This window comes from Ovis aries, chromosome 3 (genome assembly GCF_016772045.2).
Source record: "Ovis aries strain OAR_USU_Benz2616 breed Rambouillet chromosome 3, ARS-UI_Ramb_v3.0, whole genome shotgun sequence".
Lineage (NCBI taxonomy): Eukaryota > Metazoa > Chordata > Mammalia > Artiodactyla > Bovidae > Ovis > Ovis aries.
This window is the reverse complement of record NC_056056.1, coordinates 207,147,905-207,171,264: the sequence shown is the minus strand read 5'-3', so window position 1 is coordinate 207,171,264 and position 23,360 is coordinate 207,147,905. Positions and strand designations below refer to the sequence as shown.

The 23,360-nt window shown below is 48.8% G+C and overlaps 1 protein-coding gene across 1 annotated transcript; it reads right to left on the bottom strand.

Moving 5' to 3' along the window:
* Positions 1 to 298: 298 nt before the first annotated feature.
* Positions 299 to 21,859, bottom strand: FOXJ2 (forkhead box J2). Its single transcript, XM_015094954.3, has 11 exons — positions 20,754 to 21,859; positions 13,584 to 13,930; positions 11,375 to 11,449; positions 10,341 to 10,409; positions 10,029 to 10,169; positions 9,353 to 9,548; positions 7,887 to 8,255; positions 7,235 to 7,336; positions 5,227 to 5,436; positions 4,290 to 4,391; positions 299 to 3,276 (listed from the first exon to the last, which is right to left on the bottom strand). The coding sequence occupies exons 2-11, from the start codon at positions 13,914 to 13,916 to the stop codon at positions 3,188 to 3,190; spliced, it is 1,686 nt and encodes a 561-aa protein (XP_014950440.2). The 5' UTR covers positions 13,917 to 13,930; positions 20,754 to 21,859; the 3' UTR covers positions 299 to 3,187.
* Between the last annotated feature and the right edge of the window lie 1,501 nt (positions 21,860 to 23,360).

The following is a 23,360-nucleotide window of genomic DNA, read 5'->3' as shown; positions in this document are numbered from 1 at the left end:
GTCTTTAAAATACCCCAGAATGCAAGCAAGGTAGTTTAGTCCACACATCAAGCTGCAAGGCGGGACGGACTGCCTCTCCCGACAATATTTCGCAATAATTAACAGCATTAAAAAAAATGGCTAGAGCCATGCTTTTAATCTTCCTTTCTTATCAATATTACCAAAAACATCAGGGTCAGATCCAGTGGGGGAACGAGGGGGAGGGGCAGTAGAAAACAAATGATTTCACATTTCCCTTTTCCCTACTCTGGCAAAAAAGAAATTCGAGACCAGCACCAGGAAGATAAAACCATAAACATTTTGTTTTGTTTTGTTTTTTTTATTAAGAAAGCATGCAAAAAACAACAACAACTTGTGAGCCCATATACCCCCCCTTCCCAGCCTGCGCCAATGCAAAGCATTATGGGTGGTATGAAGGACTCACCAAACCAGAAACATGGGGGTTGAAGAGAGAAAGGCAGGGATGGGTGGATGGATACCAAAGAATTGCTCCTTCGTCCCTTTCCCCCACGCTCTCCTCTATTTCCTCTTTTGGCGGTGAGCTCCTGCAGTTTTGCACACGTCACCCAGGACGACAACAATGACTAAACTTTCAAGGCTGGCAATGCTGGACCAATAAGAAAAAGGAGCATCCTTTCCCTTTCAGGAAGGGGAGGGGAAACTGAGGCCCAAAGAGAGTTGGGTTTGTCCTGTGCCATTTAGCAAGGCTGGTTTTAGCGGAGAGGGGGGCTAAAGGCCCCGAAGGCCTGACGGCCCATCTCCAGCCCAAGCCCCAAACTTCAGTGACTGGCTGCCCGCCAGAGTTCTCATTTTCAGAAGACACAGATGAAGTACACACCGGAAACATTTCCATGTCTGATTTAGTCTACCCTGGCAAATCTTGTGCAGATCTGGGTAGAAGAGGGGTTGAGAAACATGATGATTTGTAAGAGAGGAGATCTTAGGAAGAACAGATGGGACGCTGTGTGTAGGAGGCACCCTGACTGGAAGGATAAGGAAGACACGCCTCAGATGGGGACACTGGGCTAAGGCGTGTCACCACCCTGGAAGAGGAATTCTCCTTTCCCCAGTGGGAAATCTTACGCCATACTTCAACCCCACAAACTGCCCTCCAACACGACAGGGGGTTCAAGCCACTCATACCCCCATGTCTTACTAAGAACTTCAAAGAAATAAAGTGCTGTTTAGTTAACTGCCCTTTCTTGCCCCCCTGACTTCAGCCTCACTGGACTTCTTCAACAAACTCTCAATATAGAACCCTTTACGAAGAAAGGAAGGGGAGGATGAAAGGGAAAGCAGGAGAGCAGAAAGCATGGGTAAATAAAAGGACAGGGAAAACACCAGAAATCACAGAGACAGTGGCCTTGTCCATTTCGCACATTTTGTCCTACAGCTTTGAGAAAGTGACCATTCAGTAAAATAAAAACGGAAATGAAACTGTTCTTCCTTCTCAGAACTAGAATTCAACAATTAATATCCAATATACGCTAAGTACTTTGCAGCCATAAACCATGGCCACTCCTTGATAAAGGAGGTAAGTTTCCCCTGTACCTTTTTCGGGGGCGAGGGGGTGGGGGGGGGTCCTTCCTTGGCCCTCATGGAGCTCTTTGTTTGCGGTTATTTATTACCTTCTCCCAAGTTCCTTCATCCCTCAAAAAACCTGACTGCAGAAGCTTCAGCCCAGTGATCTGGATTCCAAGAGAAGCATTTGCCTACGTAGTTAAATAACTGAAATATTCCCTATGCATGTCTACACCAGTTCCCCTTTCCTCTCTCACCCTCCTGCCACCCGTACTGTAGGTTTGGTTCTACTTTGATCCGTGGGAAACAGATTGCAGTCTTGCCTGAGGACATGGTGAGACTAAAACGAATCATGGGTTACTCTTCTTTCTTGAGAATCCCAGAAAATGGGAGAAGAAAATTTGATGGGTGGAAGAGTTAGGCAGACAACTGAAGGAGGATGAAATAATATTTGCCAAATGAGATAAGGGGATGAAAGGATAACTAGTAAATGCAAATAAAAGCCAGTTAATTTCCAGAGAACATGATATTTAAAAAGCCAGAATGGTTCAACAGAAACCCTCTCCAAAAAGCTGACCCTATGCTGAAGGGTTGTCCTCATTTCCACCAGAGAAGCAGCACATCTGTGCTAAGTTGCTTCAGTTGTGTCCAACTCTGCAACTCTATGGACTGTAGCCCACCAGGCTCTTCTGTCCATGCGATTCTCCAGGCAACAATACTGGAGTGGGTTGCCGTGCCCTCCTCCAGGGGATCTTCCCAGCCCAGAGATGGAACTCACATCTCCTGCCTTGGCGGGCGGGTTCTTTACCACCGTGTGCCACCTGGGAAGCCCTGAAGAGCAGCAGAGTTCTGGCTAGGACTGACTCTATATCCTATAGAGAACAGGCCAGGAATAAGTCAATGGCAGTTTATTTGACAAGAATGGCAGAGACCCAATTTCTGACTGTTTTGTATTTCATCACCCCTCAAGAGCATTCCACTCTACTCAACCCAGACCTTTTATTCCACTAGGATTTTATCTCCACCACCATCACTCTTACCCTTGATGGGGAATGAGGACCAGCAGAAGTAGGATTGGAGATATAAAGGGACAAGGAAGAGCTCAGAGGACAAAATTAGCACCATTGAGTAAAACCTGCAAATTCATGGCTGCCAAGCAGCATTTTAAATCCCTTCTACTTGATAATGTGGCCTCTTCAGCCCTGGATTGAACTGATACCCACAGAAAACAACGTAGGGCTGAAAGGTGGGATTAGCACTGAACTGCCCAAAGAGAAAGGTAAATCAAAATTTGAGACCTTTCGCTGTGGCTCTCATGGCTTCACCTTCCAGCCAGATGACTTTAAATTAGCAAGAAGTGGACATGGACCATGGTGTGGTGACAGGAGACTGGAGACAGCATATAACCAATAATAATAATAATAAAATAATAAGAATAATAATAAAAGAATTAGGAAAAGAAACAAGAAGGAAGAAGAAGAATGAGGCAGGAAAGAGGGGGTTATCTTCGGCAGCATCTTGCGGTGGCTTCTCTGGCAGAGAAAGAAAAAAAAAAGGATATATATCTATATACAGGAAAGGGCAGAAGGGTGGGCGGGGGCTGGGCTTCCCCCACTGCCCTGTGTCACCACCCAGCCCTGGGCTGATGGCCGGGCTCTCAAATGCACTAGGTAATCAAGTCCCAATCGAAGTCATCTGGGATCTCCTCACTGGCCCCAGGAGGTGGGACCGGTGGCCGAGGGACCATGTGGTGTGCTGTGGAAAGAGAAAAGGAGATTAAGAGGAGAGGGCATGGGAGGCCAATCTGTCCATCTCGATGGATGGTGGTCAACCCCAAGCACCACCAGGGGTAAGGTCTGGGGAAACTACCGTCCTTATCAGCCCAGAGTTATTTTTGCCGCCAGCCACCACTTCAGTGAGGTCCCAGGAAAGAAACTAGAGTAAACTACGCCATGCGACAATCTAACAGCAGTAAAATGTAACAGCCATTAAAAATTATACTTATGGGGAATGCCCTGGTGGTCCAGGGGTTAGGACTCCTTGTTTTCACTTCCTAGGGCCTGGGGTTTGATCCCTGGTCAGGGAACTAAGATCCCACAAGCCATGTAGAGTAGCCAAAAAAAAAATTATATTTTCGAAGACTATATAATAACATCAAAAAACATACAGAATATATTACTATTTGAAATAGCAATACAGAGATTTGTATATAAGAAGGAATACATGGACAAAGACACCCTAAATTGAAAACACTGTGGTTAGGCAAGATGATAACAGTGGTTTTTCTAAAATGCATTTAAATGTGAAGGATCTGTTCATTTTGCACTATTCATGATAATTTAGGGTATCCACGCCTACTCCCACCAACAGAGATAGTTCAATCCCAGACTCCTGATACTAGAGGTCCAGTGACATGGGCACCAAGCAGGTACATGTATATAACATGTTCATTTCATTTGTCTGAGTGCATCTTCCATCCAGATTCCAAAGTGAGGCGTACATGTTCTACTTGTCTACCTTTTGTTTATAATCATGCTTCTACTTTTTGTCATCACGGTAGGCATGGGCTAATTTTAAAGCACGTTGATCTTCTCTTGTCTCCCATGACATATACACCTCCCTAGCAGGCGGCCCACCCTCAGTCTCAGGAACCAGGAGGGCTCACCGGCTCTGGCAGGCGCAGGCAAAAGGGCTGATAATGCAGGCTCGGAGCCACAGGAAAGCCAAACAAACTCGTTGGTGCTTAAAACAAGCCTCCTGGCTCTTACCTGGGCGACTGTATCCTGCTGAGTCCTGGGTGGGAAGTGGGTACATTGGTGATGGGCCAGGGTAGAGATGGGGGGCTTGAGGGTGCACGTAAGAGTTCACTGCTGTGAAAGCAAGACAAGAGTTAAGTGAGTGGGACCCCTGTACTCAAGGAAGCAGACTCTGATAGAGAGGGTGACGTACTCCCCATCACCTTCAGCTTTTCTCCCTTCCCCGCTCTGTTCTGTAGCTCTTGTGGGCATCAGTGCTTTCTACAGAAGCTCTCAGTCCTAGTCATTTAGGGTACAAAGGCAAAGGCACCCGATACTAGCCCCTGCAATATCACTGCTATCATCAGGGTGATAAACACAGAATCTTAATCACTGACTCTCCCTCCCTTCACTGGTTTGCCGATCATGATCCTATGTGATATGATCCAGGGAGGGGTTTCCTGAGACACCAATTTAGAACAGGGACTTTCTCTTCTCTTTTCTTAAGTAACCCTGACCTCCCAGATCAAGATCTAAAAGGAAGACTTCCCTTGGAGTCCAGTGGCTAAGAATCCACGTGTCAATGCAGGGGACACAGGTTCGATCCCTGCTCCGGGAAGATCCCACAAGCCAAGGGGCAGCTAGGCCCATGTGCCACAGCTACTAAAGCCCGTGAGCCCTAGAGCCTGTACTCCACATCAGGAGAAGCCACCACAGTGAGAAGCCCACACACCTCGACTTGAAAGTAGCGCCCACTCACTGCAACTAGAGAAAAGTCTGTGCACAGCAACCAAGACTCAGAGCAACCAAAAGGAAAAAAAAAAAACCTAAAAGGAAATACAGTCTATTTCTTTGGTATTTGAATCAGTGCCCATAAGCTGATGTTTCTCAGTTCTCTTCCACCCTTCTCATCCCCGTTCCTTCGCATCATCCAGTCTCCACCTCCTTGGCAACTGGCTTCGTGCGGTACCTTGGTTCATGGCCGGCTCCTGCTTGCCACTGGTGAGGGCACAGGAGTCCGCGATGCGGGCGGGGGCGGGTGGCCGGTGGGAGCCCCCCTGGGGGGGCACGTGACCAGTCTGAGTGAGGAAGTGGTTGAGGGAGTCACACAGATTGGCGATGTGATGCTGGTCCAGGCTCCAGTTCTTCTGCTCTGCCTGCCGCAGGCTCTCCATCAACTCTGCCAGTAAAGAAGCAAGAAATGCTAAGTCCTGTTATTTTTGCAATGAATGGTGAGATTTCAAATTTTGATTTTTGCTTTCTGAATTTATCTGTTGCTTGACAGGCATTATAAAAAATAAACTGTCTAGTCCATTAAAAAAAAAAAGAAATGCTAACCTTGCCGGAGCCCCAACACCCCTAGTGGTTCTATAACTAAGTCACTGCTCCAGTCACACTGTCAATCAACACCACTGATTATATGCGCTACTGAGGAAATGGCAACCCACTCTAGTATTCTTACCTGGAAAACCCCAAGGATAGGAGTCTGGTGAGATCTACAGTCCATGTGGTTGCAAAGAGTCAGACATGACTTGGCAACTAAACAACAACCCCCAATAATTGACATCTACATTTTCAAACTCTCATTCTATTTCTTCCTTATCAAACTCATATAATTTCCATATTACTGGTGAATAAAACTTTCCAAGTAACTGAGTGAATTAGCCGTGGTCATATTGTCAGTCACGAATTTTCCTGGGAAGAATACTGGAGTGGTTTGCCATTTCCTCCTCCAGGGGTCTTCACGACCCAGGGACCGAACCCCATGTCTCCTGCATTAGCAGGTGGATTCTTTACCAGGTGCCACCTGGGAAGCCCCCATACTGTCAATAAATGGTGGCAAAACTATAAAATGGTGATCCAGGGCTTCTGAATAAAGAGTCCTCCTTCTCCCAGAGATAAAACTGAGTAGAATAAACCACTGTCATTTTGAATAAAGGCAAAAATTAATCAAGATAAAAATCTGGCTTAAAATTTAACATTCAAAAAACAAAGATCATGGCATCTGGTCCCATCACTTCATGGCAAATAGATGGGGAAACAATGGAAACAGTGACAGACTTTATTTTCTTGGGCTCTAAAATCACCGCAGATGATGACTACAGCCATGAAATTAAAAGACACTTGGTCCTTGGAAGAAAAGCTATGACCAACCTAGACAGCATATTAAAAAGCTGAGACATTACTTTGCTGACAAAGGTCTGTCTAGTCAAAGCTATGGTTTTTCCAGTAGTCGTGTATGGATGCGAGAATTGGTCCATAAAGAAAGCTGAGTACTCAAGAATTGATGCTTTTGAACTGTGGTGCTGGAGAAGACTCTTGAGAGTCCCTTGGACTGCAAGGAGATCAGACCAGTCAGTTCTAAAGAAAATCAGTCCTGAATATTCATTGGAAGGACTGATGCTGAAGTTGAAACTCCAATACTTCGGCGACCTGATGCGAAGCACTGACTCACTGGAAAAGACCCTGATGCTGGGAAAGATTGAAGGCAGGAGGATGAGACGGTTGGAGGCATCACTGACTCGACAGACGTAAGTTTGAGACATGGAAGCTGCCGTGCTGCAGTTCATGGGGTTGCAAAGAGTGGAACACAACTGAGTGACTGAACTAAAGATTAACTTGAAGAAGGTATCAATATTATCCACCTTGTGTAACATGAAATCCTCCATCCTCAAGCTTTACTTGGAGGAGGAAATGGCAACCCACTCTAGTATTCTTGCCTGGAAAATTACATGAACAGAAGAGCCTGGCGGGCTATAGTCCAAGTGGTCACAAAGAGTCGGACATGACCGAGCACACAAGCTTCACTTAATCATCCCCTCTGGTTCCAGTTTCCATTGGGTTTTTCCACTTATACTGCATCCCTCAACCCCTCTCTGCGCCCCCACCCCTCCCCCTCCCACGCTGCCCAGGCACCACCGGTTCTTCTGTTTTGTTTTGCTTTTTCTTATTTCAGGCACCATCACTCAGTCACCAACCTGAGAACTGTGACTGCTCAATGCTGGACCAGTTGAGCCGGTTCACCATCTTAAAGCTTTCCTTTAAGGAATCGATATTGGAGCACCAGTCTGGAGGAAAGGCTGTGAAGAGGAAGGGGATGGGGAAATAAGACAGAGTGAGGGGCGAGACAGCCACCAACTGACAGCAGACTGAGTTATGAATTCAAGATTCTTGCATCTACAAGATGCAAGTTACATTACCAAGATAACTTTGGACTCTCCCTCCCTGGAGATTTAGGACAAACCGAGCTATTGATGCTTTAATTACAAACAGCTCAGCTCAAAGACAAGAGAATAAGTAAAACAATCCAAATTTGTCTAAAAATTCTCTTAATATAGAGCTCCAATTTGCAACTTCTGTTGCCCACAGGAGCTCTGGTGGGAGAGTAAGGCTAAAAGAGCCACTACTGGGACTTTCCTGGTGGTCCAGTGGTTAAGACTGCCCTTCCAATGCAGGGCGGGGCAGGTTCGATCCCTCCTGGGAGAACGAAGATCCCAAATACCAGTAGGTGCGGAAACAAATAAAAGACCCGCTGTTAATTTCCTAACCAATCCCATCTCCTTCCAGAGTCAGAACAGGAAGGTCAGAACAGGCAGTCCTTCGGGGGGTCCGCGCACCTCGCTTACTCACCAAAGCCAGTGCTGTTGATGGGTGCCTGGCCTTGTGCCTGTTGCTGTGGCGGCGGCTGCTGGGCGGGGTGGGAATGGGGGTGGTGCTGATGGGCATGGTAGCCTCCGTGCTGCAGCGGGGGCGGGTGCATGGCCATCACCTGGGGCGGCCCGTAGCCCTCGGACCCCGCTGGCTTCCCCCCAGGTGGGGTACAGCCGTCGGGGCTGGGGGTGTGCAGTGGCGGCGCACCCCCGACAGCAGAGGTGCCCTGGGCCGGTGCCTGCGGCTGTGACTGCGGGGGTGGCGGCTGCGGCTGCTGTTGCTGCTGCTGCTGCTGATACACGTAGTAGTTGTTGGAGGGCGGCAGGTCCCCCAGGAGAGACGAGAAGCCTGCGGCGGGGTGGGGGTGGGGGAGGCAAAGTGGGTCAGGATTTCCACGGGGTTGAGACCCGAGACCTCAGACCCAGAAAAGGCAGCCGACGAAGGGTAAGGGCAGTCTGGACAGCAGGGTCCCCTCCAGCCCTGGTCCCCTCCAGCCCCTGGGCAGGTATAACCGACAGACAGAGGGAGGGTCTTGACAGCAGGGCAACTGCTGAAATTTTAGCCAAATGTCAACATGCACCTTTTTATGCTATTTTTCAAGGATACTGATTTAGGAATCATAGTTTCCAAAGACCTCAGACATCAGATAGAGTTCCAAACATGTGCTGTGCTTAGTCGGTCGGTCGTGTCTGACACTTTGCGACCCCCCTGGACTGTAGCCCACCAGGCTCCTCTGTCCATGAGGCTTCTCCAGGCAAGAATACTGGAGTGGGTTGCCATTTCCTTTTCCAGGGGAATCTTCCCAACCCAGGAATCGAACCCAAGTCTCCTGTTCAGCAGGCAGTTTCTTTACCACTGAAACATCTGGAAAGCCCCCAAATTAACATAAATATATTAAAATTTTTAAAAATGAAGTTGTTCTCACAATCAAACGCAGAGATCCTTAGAAAAAAGAAACTGCTGTCCTCTAGTGGCCATCCTCATAATGACTTGGAGCAGCCATTAAATCACAGCTCTTAGTTCTAGAAGGGGGATTCCTCTAGCTCACTTACTGCAGTTAAGGAGCCAGCCCACTGCCTCTTGAGACAGCTGTCCTTCAGCACTAAGTCAGAAGAGATCTGACTCCAGACAGTTTTGGCTCATGACACACTTTCTTCCCTGACCAGTGATCACCCTCTCCTCGTGTTACACGTAGGAAAGAGGGAGAGAAGAGAATGTCACCATCTGTTCAAAAATACAAGGACGGGGACTTCCCTGGTGGTCCATGGGCTAAGACTCCCCGCTCCCAGTGCAGGGGACCTGGGTTCAATGCCTGGTCAGGGAACTAGACCCCACATGCCACAACAAGAGCTCACATGCCACAACTAGGACCTGGTATAGCCAAATAAATATTAAAAAAAGTAAAATACAAGACATCCCAGCTCCCCTCCCCAGCCCAGACTCACCGTGCTGGGACGAGGAGGACTTCTCCAGCATGGACTTGTAGAGGTTGCGGAAGGACCAGCTTAGATCCTGAAAATTGATCTCTGAGTAGGAGAATTTGAAGTCATGGTTGGTGTTGTACAGGGGAGGGGGCCCCTCAGTGCTCTCTCGACCTGGACCCGCCGCTGCCACCGCTCCACCGTCCACAGACCCTGTGCCCTGCAGGAAGAGGCAAGAAAGACTTGGTCCATGTCCTTTGTGAGGGACCCATACAACACTTTAGTGGATGCCAAGCTCTCCTGCCTATCCTTTTCATCCTCTCCCATCCTTTCAATGAACGAGCATCATTTTTCTCCTTTTCTCATTCCTATCTTGATATAGTCTCTTGCCCTTTCCCTGTGTTGCATCCATGCCCGTCCTTCTTTTCTCAGAACCCTTTTTGGCTCCCTTTCTTGTCTTCTCACCATTTTTATTTTTCTGATCTTTCTTAAAATGTTTCTCTCTGCCTTTTGCTCTCTTCCTCTCTCTGCTTCCCTGTTTCCTTCTTTTGCTTCCTCCTTCTTTCCCAATTTATCTTCCTGCTACAGCACAGACACTCAATATATAATTTTCAACTGACAGACATATCAATCTATTCAATCACCCACCCATCCACCCATCCATCCATCCCTTATGCCTCCTGCCACCTCCACCTCCTACCTGGCTATAGCTGGCAATCGATGTGGGGCTCTGAAGTGGTATCTGAGGATTCCCCTCAGGAGGCAGTGAGGCTTCTCCACTCCCTGGAACCCCTCCCCGTGGACTCTTGCTGGCCTCCTGTTCTGGTGAATCCTGAGACAGCTGAGGGTTGAGAAAAAAGAGCAGTCTATAAGCAGATGCTAAACCTCCCCACATGACCCATGGTTCCATCCTCGCTGGTGTCTGACCTTTGCTCCTCGTTTAGGAAATGACTGGGAGACATGGGAGGAGCAGCAGGCTCAAAAATGGCATCTCATTGAGGTAGAGACTTACATCATCCTCTGGAGGGTGGCGTCTCTTCCGGGAGATGTCAGGGCAAGTATCAATCGTCCAATAAGAGCCCTAGAAGAGCCCACCGCCAGAGAGGAAAAAAAATCATTAAATATGGATATACTGCCCACTGGAAAAGTAGACATTTGAAAGGATTTTCATATAAAATAGGGCTTCCCTGGCTTCATATAAAATAGGCGCTACCATGAAATGGTAACAAATCCTCCTGCAATGCAGAAGGCATAGGTTTGATCCCCAAGTCGGCAAGATCCCCCGGAGAAGGGAATGGCTACCCATTCCAGTATTCTTGCCTGGAGAACTCCATAGACAGAGAAACTTGGTGGGCTTGCAGGGTCCACGGGGTCACAAAGAGTCAGACACGACTGAGGGACTGTCATTTCTTCATATAAAATAAGAGCTATATTAAGAAAAATGACTGGCAACTCACATAGAATCCTGAGAGTAACAGCTATATTTGAGTACTAAATCCGTCCTAACAGCTCACAGAGTATGTCAGAGGTACCCTCTGTGGTCCAAACACAGGTCTCGATCATACTGAAGATGCAGAATACAGCATCCACCTCAAAGAGCTGCAAATGCCCCAACCAACCTACCCCTTCCCTGTGATCTAAGGCAAAACTCTCTGAGACTTTAGCACCCATGGCTGTGCAACAAAGAGGATGATCTACCACTTCTCCCCTTCACAGACAAAAACCATGAGATTTTTCTATAGAAAAATGCCTCCAAAGCTTATTTTACATCTAGAAAGAGCCCGATACACAAAAAGGGCATCGAAGTCAATTTTTTCATAAATATTTCTATTAGGAAAAATTTTCACAGCTTTCCTTAGTCATTCATTCTTGTGAGGACCCATAAGTTTGATAACCAAGCTCTTCCTCTGAGAGAAAAATAAAGCTGCTTCTCTAATTAATACAATTTCCTCTTCTGGGTAATTAAAACAGCCACAGGACTCTGAGCTGTCAGCTACTCTCCTTTCCTTCCTGGTCCTCCCCTCTCCAATTACAGCTGAATCTCACCTTTCCAGGGTCATCCCGTGGTCTGGGCACCTTCCGGAAACACTTGTTGAGAGAAAGATTGTGCCGAATTGAATTCTGAGGAAGCAGAGAAGCAAGTTAGATTTGAGTATCATGCAAAGCAGGAAATTTTCCAATAGTTCACAAAAGGACACAAAGGAAAATAACACACGCTAAAGTGCAAGTGTCAGGGTAAACTGAGCACCTCAGAACCATACTGATGGAGGAAATCGCCTATCAGATAGCAAGAGCAATGAGATAAGAAAAAGCAATTAAATTGATGAGAGATAACTGCTGTAAATTTGACTACCTGGTGCTTCTAGAGAGCTGATTTATATATAGTTTTCTCAATCTCTCCACCCAAATCACACCCAACTGACAACAGGTATATAAATGCCTCAAAATCACATTTGCACAAACCTAAGTGCCCATCCACAGTTGAATGGATAAAGAAGATGTGGCATATAAATACATGGCATATACATATGTACACATATACACACAGTGGAACACTGCTCGGCCATTAAAAAGAGTGAAAATTTTGCCATTTGCAGCAATATGGACCGATTTGGAGGGCATTATAGTGAAATAAGTCAGACAGAGAAAGACAAACTGTATGATATCATTTACCCATGCTATCCAAAAAATAGAACAAACTAGTAAATACAACAAAAAAAAGAAGCAGACTCACAAATATAGAGAACAAACCAGTGGTTACCAGTGAGGAGAGGGAAGGAAGTAGAGGCAATACACAGGTAGGGGATTAAGAGGTACAAACTATTATATATAAAATCGGCTGCAAGGATATATTGCATTGATACAATATGGAGAATAAATACAGATTTTATATTAACTATAAATGAAAGTATAACCTTTAAAACTGTGAATCACTATACTGTACACCTTAACTTAATAATATTGTATAGCAACTATATGTCAATTAAAAAAGAATCACATGTGCTCAGCTCCTTAATTCATTCTATCAATAGTAAAAGAAGGTTTTAAAACTAATGATGTGGGAATTCCCTGGAGGTCCAGTGGTTAGGACTCTGAGCTTTCACTGCCAAGGGCACAGGTTCGATCCCTAGTCGAGGAACTGAGATCACATAAGCTACAGTGGCACAGTCATGAAAAAAAAAAAATACAAAACTGATGATATAATGATGTAAATGATAACAAAATATAAATTGTAAGTGAAACCAGGTACAATTCACCTTTTTGTCTTCTCAAGAGCCCAGGCAATGGTCACATTTGGAGGAAAGAAATATTGTTGCATACATGCCTTGGGTGAAGTTGGTGGGGGCTGTGGCAGCTAGCAGGAACATATTTATAAAGGAAAAACTGAATGTTTTCAACAGTTTCCAGCTCACCATCTGGCTTGTATGTGAGCTGATGATTTACAGAGTGACACAGCTACATTAAATCCCCGTTTCTACTCAACAACTGGCAAGTGAGTGATTGCTCCCAAGGACTGAGAACATCAGCCTTCCTTCCATGCGTGGAAGAAGAGGCCCCTTTTTCCTTCATCTCCAGCCAAACCACTTATCCTCTCCTTCCTTGCTTGGTGGATGAGCTGCTGGGGAAGGACCTAATTACATTATTTTTTCCCTTGGTACATAGTTTTTAAAAAGATAATGACTGTGTGCAATGGAGCTCTGCAAACCAGATGAGGTTCAAGCTCTAGGTAGGATGGAGAGATGCCATGCCTTGCATGTGGCTTCAACAGAGCAGAATGGCAATAAATATCTGTGAAATAAACCAAACCAAGGGACAAGAGGGTAGGATGAGGGACTTCCCTGGTGGCCCAGTGGCTAAGACTCTGTGCTCCCAATGCAGGGGGCCTGGGTTCAATCCCTGGTCAGGGAACTAGATGTTGCATACCATCACTAAGTGTTCACATGGCGCAACTAAGACCTGGCACAGCCAAATAAATAATTTTTTTTTTTCAAAGACAGTATGGTGAGCATCAGCATCCTGCCATACCGTAACTATACTCAGAGGTTTGGTGTCACTGGAATTTCCCAGATACACCTTATGAAAGTTGTTCAACTCTGGAAAAAAAAAGAGTAAGGGATGGGAGATTTGAGATTTTTAAGTTCACACATCTCTGAGACAGCTCAGAGTGAAGTGGACCAGGTTACAGGAAGACACAAAAGTAGAGGAAAGTGTTGTCGAGGCTAAGAACCATCTCAGGGCATAGAAGCTGTCCCACCTTCCAACCAATGCCTGCATTCTTGTAGTAGGGGAAGTTGTCACAGATCCAGCGGTAAATCTCACTGAGGGTCATCTTCTTGGCTGGAGAGGAGTTGATGGCATAGGTGATGAGGGTGGCGTAGCTGTACCGGGGTTTACCGTCCTGGTGAACGGCAGCCTCGTCTTTGCTCAGGGTGGCGTTCGGATCTGTGGGGGAGCCTGGTGGACATTTGCGGCTCCCACCAGGAGGCCCAGCCTGAGAAGCACTTCCCAGCTTCTCGATGGTGGCTCGGAGAGTCAGCTGGGGGAGCCAGTCTATGGAGGTGAGGCTGCTCTCTAGGTCAGAAGCCATGGTATTTTGGGATTCTGCAGAGAAGAGGTAAATAAAATAGACAAATGTTACCTGTGGCAAGTAATACCAAATCTTAGGGCTTTCAGGGAAGGAGAGTTTCTTCTCACTCTAATTCCTATAGAAGACTGCACTCACAAGATAACCAGGTTCGCAGAACCCTCATACGTCACCAATCACCTGCCAGATGACAGACTGGCACTTATCCTGCAACTTCGCATGGAACATGGCCGAAGCCTCCTGCTTCACGCAGGACGAAAAGGGAGATCAAACCACCCAGCAAGTCGAGCTGTTCCTCAATTCTCCTTACTTAAAGCCCTGCAACATAATATTTTAAAGCTTCGTGGAGGGCTTTGCTGGTGGTTCAGTGGTTAAGAATCTGCTTTACAATGCACGGGAGACTGGTTCAATCCCTGATCTGGGAAGATCCCACAGGCAGCAGAGCAACTAAGCCCATGCAGCACAACTATTAAGCCTGCACTCTGGAACCTGCAGTCACGACAACTGCACACACACGCTGCGATTACTGAAGCTAGAGCCAGTCAGTCCTCGGCAGCTCCTGCACGGAAACTAGAGAAAGCCTGAGTGCAGAAACGAAGACCCAGCACAATCAAAAAATAAAATAAATAAATCTTTAAAAAAAACAAAAAACAAAAACACCTGTGTCGAATTGATTTCTTAAAAAACCACTTAGCAGGTAAAACCCGCCAAAGTCTATTCTCCAATTATGTGTCACCTGTTATATTTACATTCAACATCCACAGAGACAGCACGAGCGAACGTGTAAAGAAAAACAATCAGAGTAAACACAAGTATACCCTAAAGAAGCACACATCAACACTTTCAAAGGCATTAGTTCCATCCCCAGTGCTCGCCCTTGGATCCCACATCCATGTGCATATGAAGAGTATTAGGTACAGATGTATGACAGCCAGCCAAACAGGGATGGCAGACAGACAGCGGCCCATGACCAGAAACCACAAGGAGATACACGGCATACGTTACCCAAGGGGCACCGACTCACAACACAGAGGGCACGGGCCGGAGGGCCAGAGCACGGCTGCCCTCGCACCTTTAAAGCACCGCCCCCTCGGAGTTCCCGCCCACAGACAGCGACACCAGGAAGAAGTCACTGGCGAGGCCCTCCCACCGCTCGGCCTGCACCGAGCCAGGGAGACACCCAGCTGTGCGCACACCGGTAACAATCAGATAGGCAGCTAAAAATAGCCACTCTGGGGCTCAGGGCTGGCTCCCCTTCTGCCGCCTCCTCCTCCTCTCTCTTGCCTTCCCGGCCAGGCACGCACGCTCGCGGCACCTCCATGCAAACTCCTGGCGCTGCCAACCCGCCCACGCCGGCTGTCTGCACGCCCTGCCGCCACCCACGCGGCCTGGGCGCTCTCTCAAGCGGAGGGGTGCAGCCGGAGTGACGTCTGGGTGGGGGAAGGTGAAGGACAGTGGGTGAGATTTGCATTGCAGGGGCTGGAAAGAGTGGCATGATCCACGTGGTAGCCATTGGCACTTCCCTAGGGTGGAAGCCAGCACCACCCCACCTCACTCCACCACCACCCCCACTCTGCCCCACCCCCCTTCCCCTACCCCCTCACCTCCCCACCCCATCCCCTTACCCCTCCCAACCCCGCCCAGACATACAAACATACATCAATCGTGCCTGCATGCTCAATCGCTAAGTCGTGTCTGACTCTTTGTGACCCCATGGACTGTATAGCCCACCGGGGTCCTCTGTCCATGGGATTCTCCTGGCAAGAATACTGGAGAGGGTTGCCATTTCCTCCACCAGGGAAACTCCCGACGCAGGAATCCAACCGCCTCTCCTGCACTGGCAGGCAGATTCTTTACCACTGAGCCACCAGGGAAGCCCTCCTGGGAAGCGCCCTGCCGGCCCCGCCCCGCCACCACCATGATTGCTGCCGAACCACCTTGTGACTGTACTGTTGGCCAGGTTCCAGCTAGGGTTTCTTCCTCCGACCCCTGCTGAAGGGGTAATCACTCTTGAGGAGCCAAGGCTAACAAGTCTCAGAATCCTGGACAGAAAACATATTGGGTGTGTAACGCCTAAATCACATAATCACTCACATAATGTGCACCAGCGTTACAGACAACTACACGCAAATCCACACACTGTAGTTAGAAGCTCAGTCGCAGGCGTGGGCCCAGTCTCCTGCCTCCGGCTATCGGCTCACTCTCCTAGTTCATAACTCCCCTGGCCTGGAGACTTTCTCCCAAGGGTCAGCAAGCTCACTCATCCCCTAATCTCTCAGTTCCCCACCCACACAATCTCTGCATGCGTGTGCACGTCCTGGAGCTCCTCACCAGCAACACATCAACTCCGCCCACTCTGTACTCAAGGAAACACCTTAGTGCCTCGGGGGCCTGGGCAGCGTGAGACCCAACAGCAACCCAGGTTTATAAATAGCTTCGCGAAGGGGATTCCCCTTTATCCTTAGCTCCTCTCCTCACCATCCTCCTTTCCCATCCCACCACCAACATTTTGCTCTAAAACCGTGGAAACTTGGAGACTAACAGGGACACTGAATCATTCCAGGAAGCCTCAGAGCTCCCAATTTACTAAGGCAGAGCAGAGCAGCTACTGGGGTAAAGAAGGGTGCATTCCACAGCCATCTGGTTCTGGAGCTACGTTAGCCCAGCTGAACGGGAACATGGCAATGAGTAGGTTCACAATGACCAGGGTTCTCCTGGGTTTCTAAGGAAATTTTACCCTATTATCTCCTGCTAAAGATCCTGGGAAGTTTCACCTTAAGAACACAGCAGGGGCTTCCCTGGAAGCACAGTGAATAAGAGTCTACCTGCCACCACTGGGGACACAGGTTCGATCCCTGATCTGGGAAGAGATTCCACATGCCATGGAGCAGCTGGGTCCATGAACCACAACTACTGAGCCCTCATTCTAGAGCCTGTGAGCCACAACTACTGCAGCCAGTGCTCTGCGACAGGAGGGCCACTACAGTGAGAGGCCGGGGGCATGCCTCTGTAGCCAAGAGTAGCCTCCACTCAGTGCAACTAGAGAAAAAGCCCACGCAAAGCACTGAAGACCCTGCCCAGCCAGAAATAAAAATAATAGAAGGAAAGAACACAGAAGCTTTCAGGGGACATTTCATTTGCAACCCTCCCAACACTGGCTAGGGAGGGACAGGAGTATACAATCAAAGCAGTTTACAGAACCCACTTGGCAGGTGCCAATCACTGTGAATTCCGTAAAGGGAAGTGCCCTCAGCCTTTTGCTGGTTCTGTGCCCTTCCCTAGCCTTTCCCCAGCACCAGGTTAGGACACTGAGGTTAAATTTAACCTTTCTCCAGCACCCTCCTAGCCAGCCCTCGAGCTACCGCCCCAGCACTCAAAATATCTTCCAATCTTACCAGCTACAAGCCACTTACAGCAAAAGATCCTCCTGATTTCTCAGCACCATTCTCCCTAAACCCATCCCACTTCCTTACCCCCAGCACTTCCCTATTTTTGAAGGGCAGCCCAGCGTGTAGAACCTCAGAGAATGAGGTTCCCTGGTTCTATTATGAACCTTGACACCTACGCGCTGAGTCTCCCTAACCACCCCTTGCTCCCTGAAGCCTTCCTGCCTCAGTTTCCGTCTTCAATAAAAGGGACGCCATCATAAACACTGTCAAAGCTTCATTCCTAGAGGGACATGAATGAAGCTTAAAGAGCTGGTGGCTGCCGTACATTCCACATTCCCCCAAAATAATGGCACCAGGCTAGTGTTTGGGGCTATTATTAGAAAGGTACCCAAAAGGTACTTCCATTTCTCAGTCCAACCAACCCAGTTACCCAGACCTCTCTCTCCAGGTGGGCCTTGTGCCACAGGGCTGGGGCAGAACCTGAGTCAGGCTGCATTCTTCTCTGCAAGCTGGAAGACTGAAAGGAAATACCCATAGAAACTGGGAAAGGCAGCCAAAGGGCAGGCTCCATCACATCCATGGAACGTCTAACGAAGACTACACTACTGGGAGAGAGAGAAAAACAGAAAGCCATTCTGGTGGAGGGGAAGACTTATCCCAGGTGAGACGTGTAAGACCCCAGATAACAGGCACAGTTTTCTTCCCATTTTCTCTGAAAGGCCAGTCATTGTTCTCTGTACAGTGCCAAGGTCAGACATTAAGGAATGATAACTTCCTGCTCTGTACCTAATGCAGAAACTAACAGAGCAGTGGCTAAGTTTGCCACCTTGCTGATTACCAGCCCGACTGTCTGGGTTTCAGTCCTGGCACCACAGCTTACCTACTGGCTGTGCAACCTCAGGCAAGTTGCTTAACCTCTCTGTGTTGCAGTTTCTTCATTGGAAAATGCAGATGATAACTTGTATATACATAGGGTTGTTGGGAGGATTACCTTGAGTTAAAATTTTTAAAGCACTTAGTGAGTGTTATATAAGTGTAGCAATGACTATTTCTGAATAAGAAAAAAGAGAGAGAGAATAATAGATATTGAAAATTAGAAAAATGGACAGACCATACAGGTAGGCCTGGAAGAAGTAGAAAACCTACAATGAGTTCACAACAGTTTTCAGGATGTCAGAATCTCAAACTTTCTTTTTCGGAGAGTGTCACCCTCCTAAGGACTGACCAGTGCCAGGACTAGTAAACTCCCAAGGATGAAGAAATGGGGGAATATCATCTCTTATTTTCCACGGGGCACTAGGTCGAGTCATAAGATGTGATCTGGAAAATAGCACCAAGTCATAGTTAATCCAACCCAATAGCTGTCTATTGGAACCCTAACTGATTCCACGGAGGCAAGGAGACTCAGGGAGACTCAGTCCCAGCACGGCCGCTTAGGCTATGTGGCAGTGGGTCACCTGGACATGCTCTGGTCCCGTTGGCTCTGGGCCATTCAACAAGTAGCCTTCTGGCATTTGGTAAAGTGCTTTGTGGGAAATAGGCTGTTCTCCAGAGCCGGTTCTTTTCAAACAAAAATGGGGGAGGGAGTTCTAGAGTAAACAGCCGAGGATCCTCATGCTTATTAGACCAGAGATGTCAGAGCTGACGCTCTCTATCAGTCCTAGCAGAAGTGGTCCCAGCCAGAGATCGGGCTGCAGCCACTCAAGAGGGCTCCCACTGGCTGGGGCAGGCCAACCCCGTCCTCCCAGCTGGGCATCCTTACCAGCATTCTCCCCACTTCCCTGCACAGGCGCACCTGTTTTAAGCGGCCTACCAGAAACACACAATTCTCGGTAACTGGAGCCTATTCTGAAAAGCACATAGACTTGGCCTTGCAGCCCTCATGGGGCGCATGATGGGGACAGAGCCATGTCCATGTGAAGTAAGAAACAGACGCACGTTGTTTTACAGCACAGCCCCACAAACCCAGATTACAGCCCTAACTCATGGACCACGACCAACAGGTAGCTTCCAGGACACAGCAGATGTACTTAGAGATCCAGGCAGTTCACCCAATGGCCAGACAAAGGAGGAAACATAAAAGCCCAAATAAAAGATGAAGCATCCTGGGACTTCCCTGGTGGTCCCATGGCTAAGACTTTGTGCTCTCTATACAGGGGGCCTGGGTTGAATCCCTGGTCTGGAAACTAGATCCCACATGCTGCAACTAAGCCCCAGAGCAGCCAAATAAATAAATAAAAATGAAAGAGAGAGGAAAAAAAGAAAGATGAAGCCTCTCACTTGGATTCGCTGTGGGGTCTAATGCTCCTTACCGAAGACAAGTATTTCCTAGTGGTGAGGCAGAAACACAAGCACCTAGCTGGGGACCCCAGGTTGACAGGCAGAGCGCTACTAAACCCACAGCCCAGACTCCACCAGAAGGATGTCCTGGCACCTTTTTCTTGCCTTTTCTGAAGATCCTGGGCTTTGATGGTTCTTGCTATTTTCCTATGAAAGATAACATACATTCAAGGTTCCAGAGACCCAGAACTTGCACACGAAACAGGAAGAGATAGGATGAGGCTATCAGGTGATTTTCTGAAAAGAAATTCCTTGGGGGTCAAATCTCCCTGGCAGTCAGCTTATTTCCATGGAAGACTGGAAGTAGGCTGAGCATCACCCCTCTCCTCCTCCTCTCCAGGGTCTGCCTTTTCCTGGGGAACTGTCAGCAAAGGACAGGAGCAGTGTCGGGCACTGGGACAGTGGGACCCAGCCAGCATTAGGGACAAACTTCAACCCAGAAGCTGGCATTCCCTGCAGACTTTTTTCTTGCCTTGGGACATGGGATCTCCATTTTCCCTGTGGATGTTATGCTTCCAGCCAGGAATGGAGATGTCATAAGGGGAGGCTGGGAAGCAGAGTGAGTGGAGACAGACCGCTTTTCTTATAAAGGGAGCAGTAATCACCGTGGGCTGGAGAACAGCTCTGGTGGACGTTAAATGACCTAGGGTTACAGGTAAGAAAATGTAATACCAATGGAAGCCCCAGACAAGGCCAGGCCACAAGATGCCACCATGACTTCAGTGAGAGCCCGTTCTCGGTGTGACAAGGCCCAAGGATGGAGGGTGGTGTGGCAGTCCGATTGGGGTGTGTCTCATCATGACACCGTATGGATGGAGTGCTGGAGATGCAGAGGTTTTCTGATGTCCCTTGCCCTTGGCATGAAAACAAACATTTCCCTAGGGACCTCCAATGAACCCCATCCCATCAGTCCCCCCAACACTAAGAAACCCATTTCTCATAGCCTCTGCAGCAAGATGAGGGTTTGAATCCAGTAGCTTCAGAACACATTTCCCAGAAGTCTCTGAGTTGTTGCTTTACCATCCCAGTAATGAAACCCAAGAGGCACCATCTCAGGCCCCCTACACCCACTAGTGCCTAAAGAAGACAAAAGATGAAAGAAAGCACTAACCTGTCTCCACGTCAGCTGCAGCAGAGGGCGGGGACCACCTGGTACTGGAGTCTGGGGTTGGAGGGACCCCTCTCTTCAAAGGCAGATGCAGAGCCTCATCCTCAGTGGCTCTTCCCGTTCTTGGCTGAGCCTCCCAAGCTGGGGAGGGGAACTGGGTCCCCCGAGGATGAGGAGTGGAGGGAGGGCGAGGGGGAGGAGAAGGAGGTCCCACCTGGGGAAGGTGGCACACCCCCCACACTCGGCCGGCGACCCTGGGGAGGAGGGGAGGAGCCTCGTCCAACGCGGAGTTGTCTCCTCCCCCTTGGGGGAGTCCCCCTCCCCCCCAAACTGAATCTGTCGGGAGTAGAGGGCTCTTTCTGTCGGCTGGAGATCGGATCGGATCGGAGGCTTTGCCCTGTTCCACCGTCCGGGTACAGGGAAGTTGGGGGGACTTCTTCCCCTCTCCTGGAAGCCTGGAAGCCGAGTCGTCTTCTCTCCCTGGGGTGTCCTCTGCTTCTGAACGTGAGCAGTCCTCGCCCCCGTGAGCACGGGCTGGGCGGCAGGGTGCCTACTCCAGAGGCATACCCCCTTCTCTCCGCCCCCCCCCAAAGTCCAGAACTGCGGAGTGTGTGTTGGCAGGAGTGGAGGCACGCGGGGCTGCTCACTCGCTTCCTCGGTAAGGATCACCCCTCTACTTTGGGGGCTCCATTCCCGGGACGGTGCGGGGATCCTCCTCGCCTCTAGGAAGGAAAGACTCGCCCCCTAGCGGGGTCTCCTCGGTCCCTCGCCAGGGCGCGAAGGGTCTTCTCCCGTCCCCCTCCCGCCTCCGCTCCCGGGGCGCCACCGAGGGTGGGGTTTGCTTGCTCCCCGCTCTCCCGGAGCTGGCCTGGGCAGCCGGGGCCGGGAGGCCGCGGCTCTGGACGCGCGTCCCTGCGGCGGCCGCGCCTCCTCTCGTCCCGTTCGCGTCCGCTCTGCTCCCGCCGGCGCGTGGAACTCCCCGCGCCGCCGCCGCTCGGGCTCCGGCCAGTCCGGACTCCCCCGGGGAGCCAGGCGGCGGACGGAAGGTGTCAGGGCTCGGCCGGGGCTCGGGCTCGGCGCGGCTCCGCTGCAGGCCCCGGCTCCTCCCCGGCCTCCGCGCCGCGCTCGGCGCCCCTCCCCCGCCCCCGCCCGCCGGGCCGCCGCCGCCGCCGCCTCCCCGCGCGGGTTAAGGAGGAGCGGGCGGCGCAGAGCCTTGGGTGCGCTGCGCCCGGTGAGCCGCACCGCCGCCCCCCGAGCTCCCGGGGAGAACCGACGCGCGCCGCCCGCGGCCCTGGGGACGCGCGCCCCTCCGGCCGCCACTGGATCCTGTGCAGCTCGCCATCCGCCCGAGACGACACCCACTGCTGTCTGTCGGGAGAGTCCCTCGTTTGCGCCGCAGGAACTGTCAATTTCAGTTCCACGCTAATTCTGCCATACTGATTTTTCTTTTTTTTTTTAGTTCATTGTTTTCCATACATAGATGAACATAGGTTTTCCCAGGAATGCCTTTGATAGGTTTCCTTTTTTCCCTGAATAGCTTTTAAAGGGGTATGGGATTGGGCCGAAGTTAGTATATTACACTGATACCATCCCAGAGTTCAGTAAATGCTTGTTGAACGACTGAATGTAGAAGGCGATCAATGACCGTACAACCGAGGAAACTCTGCACCAAACATCGGAAAATCTAGGAGAATCTAAACTTGTGCAAGGCCAAGTTCTATGGCATCCTGGGCGGCGAAGAGGAGGTCCTTATACTCGCCTTACCCACCCAATAAGGCTCCTGCAAGAATCTAATGATCTCATTTACGTGGAAATGCTTTTTAAACCACTGTACATAAATGTGTAAAGAATATTGTTCAGTTCACTTGGCAATTCTATAACATATCTTATCCGGGTCACAGTATAGAATGTTCATATCCTCTGCCCTTAACAGAATAATCCCCACCCAAAGACAGAAAACACCACCAGATGACTACCTCCATTTTTCCTCTTGAACTCATGTTATTCTTCTGCAAACTCTTCTGATGTGTTTCATCATCTGGCCTCTTGAACTTTTCTCAAACTACTCTACTTTCTGTTAAATAAGGAGAAAACAATATTATCCGTGAAATATTTTAATTGCTCAAAAAATAAAAAGGCAGAATACTCAGGATTACAGCTTGATCACTACATTTCGTATTTAGATATTAAAGTTTTTTTTCCTCTTCTGGTTAAGTATATAATACTGTATTTTATATTATATTTACAATGTGCCAGGCATTGATTGAGCTATGCATGTATTATCACATTTAATTCTTCCCAATCCCATAAGGCACTATTATTAAGCCTATTTTACAGATGAGAAAGCTGAAGTAGAGCCATAGATTGTGTCTGAGTTCAAATTATTAGTAAAATGCAAAATCAGGACTTAAATTAACAAATTCAAAATCCAAATGATTCTTCTATCCCATTTTACTGAGCTGTCAGAATTAAAAGTCATTCCTTTCATTGTAATTAAAGGCAGTCAATTCCAGCTGAGCCTTCTCTTCCTTTCCTCTCTTCCAACATCCAGAATTAAAATTGTATTTTTCTCTCCTCTTTGAAACATTGATTCATTCTCCCACACACAGA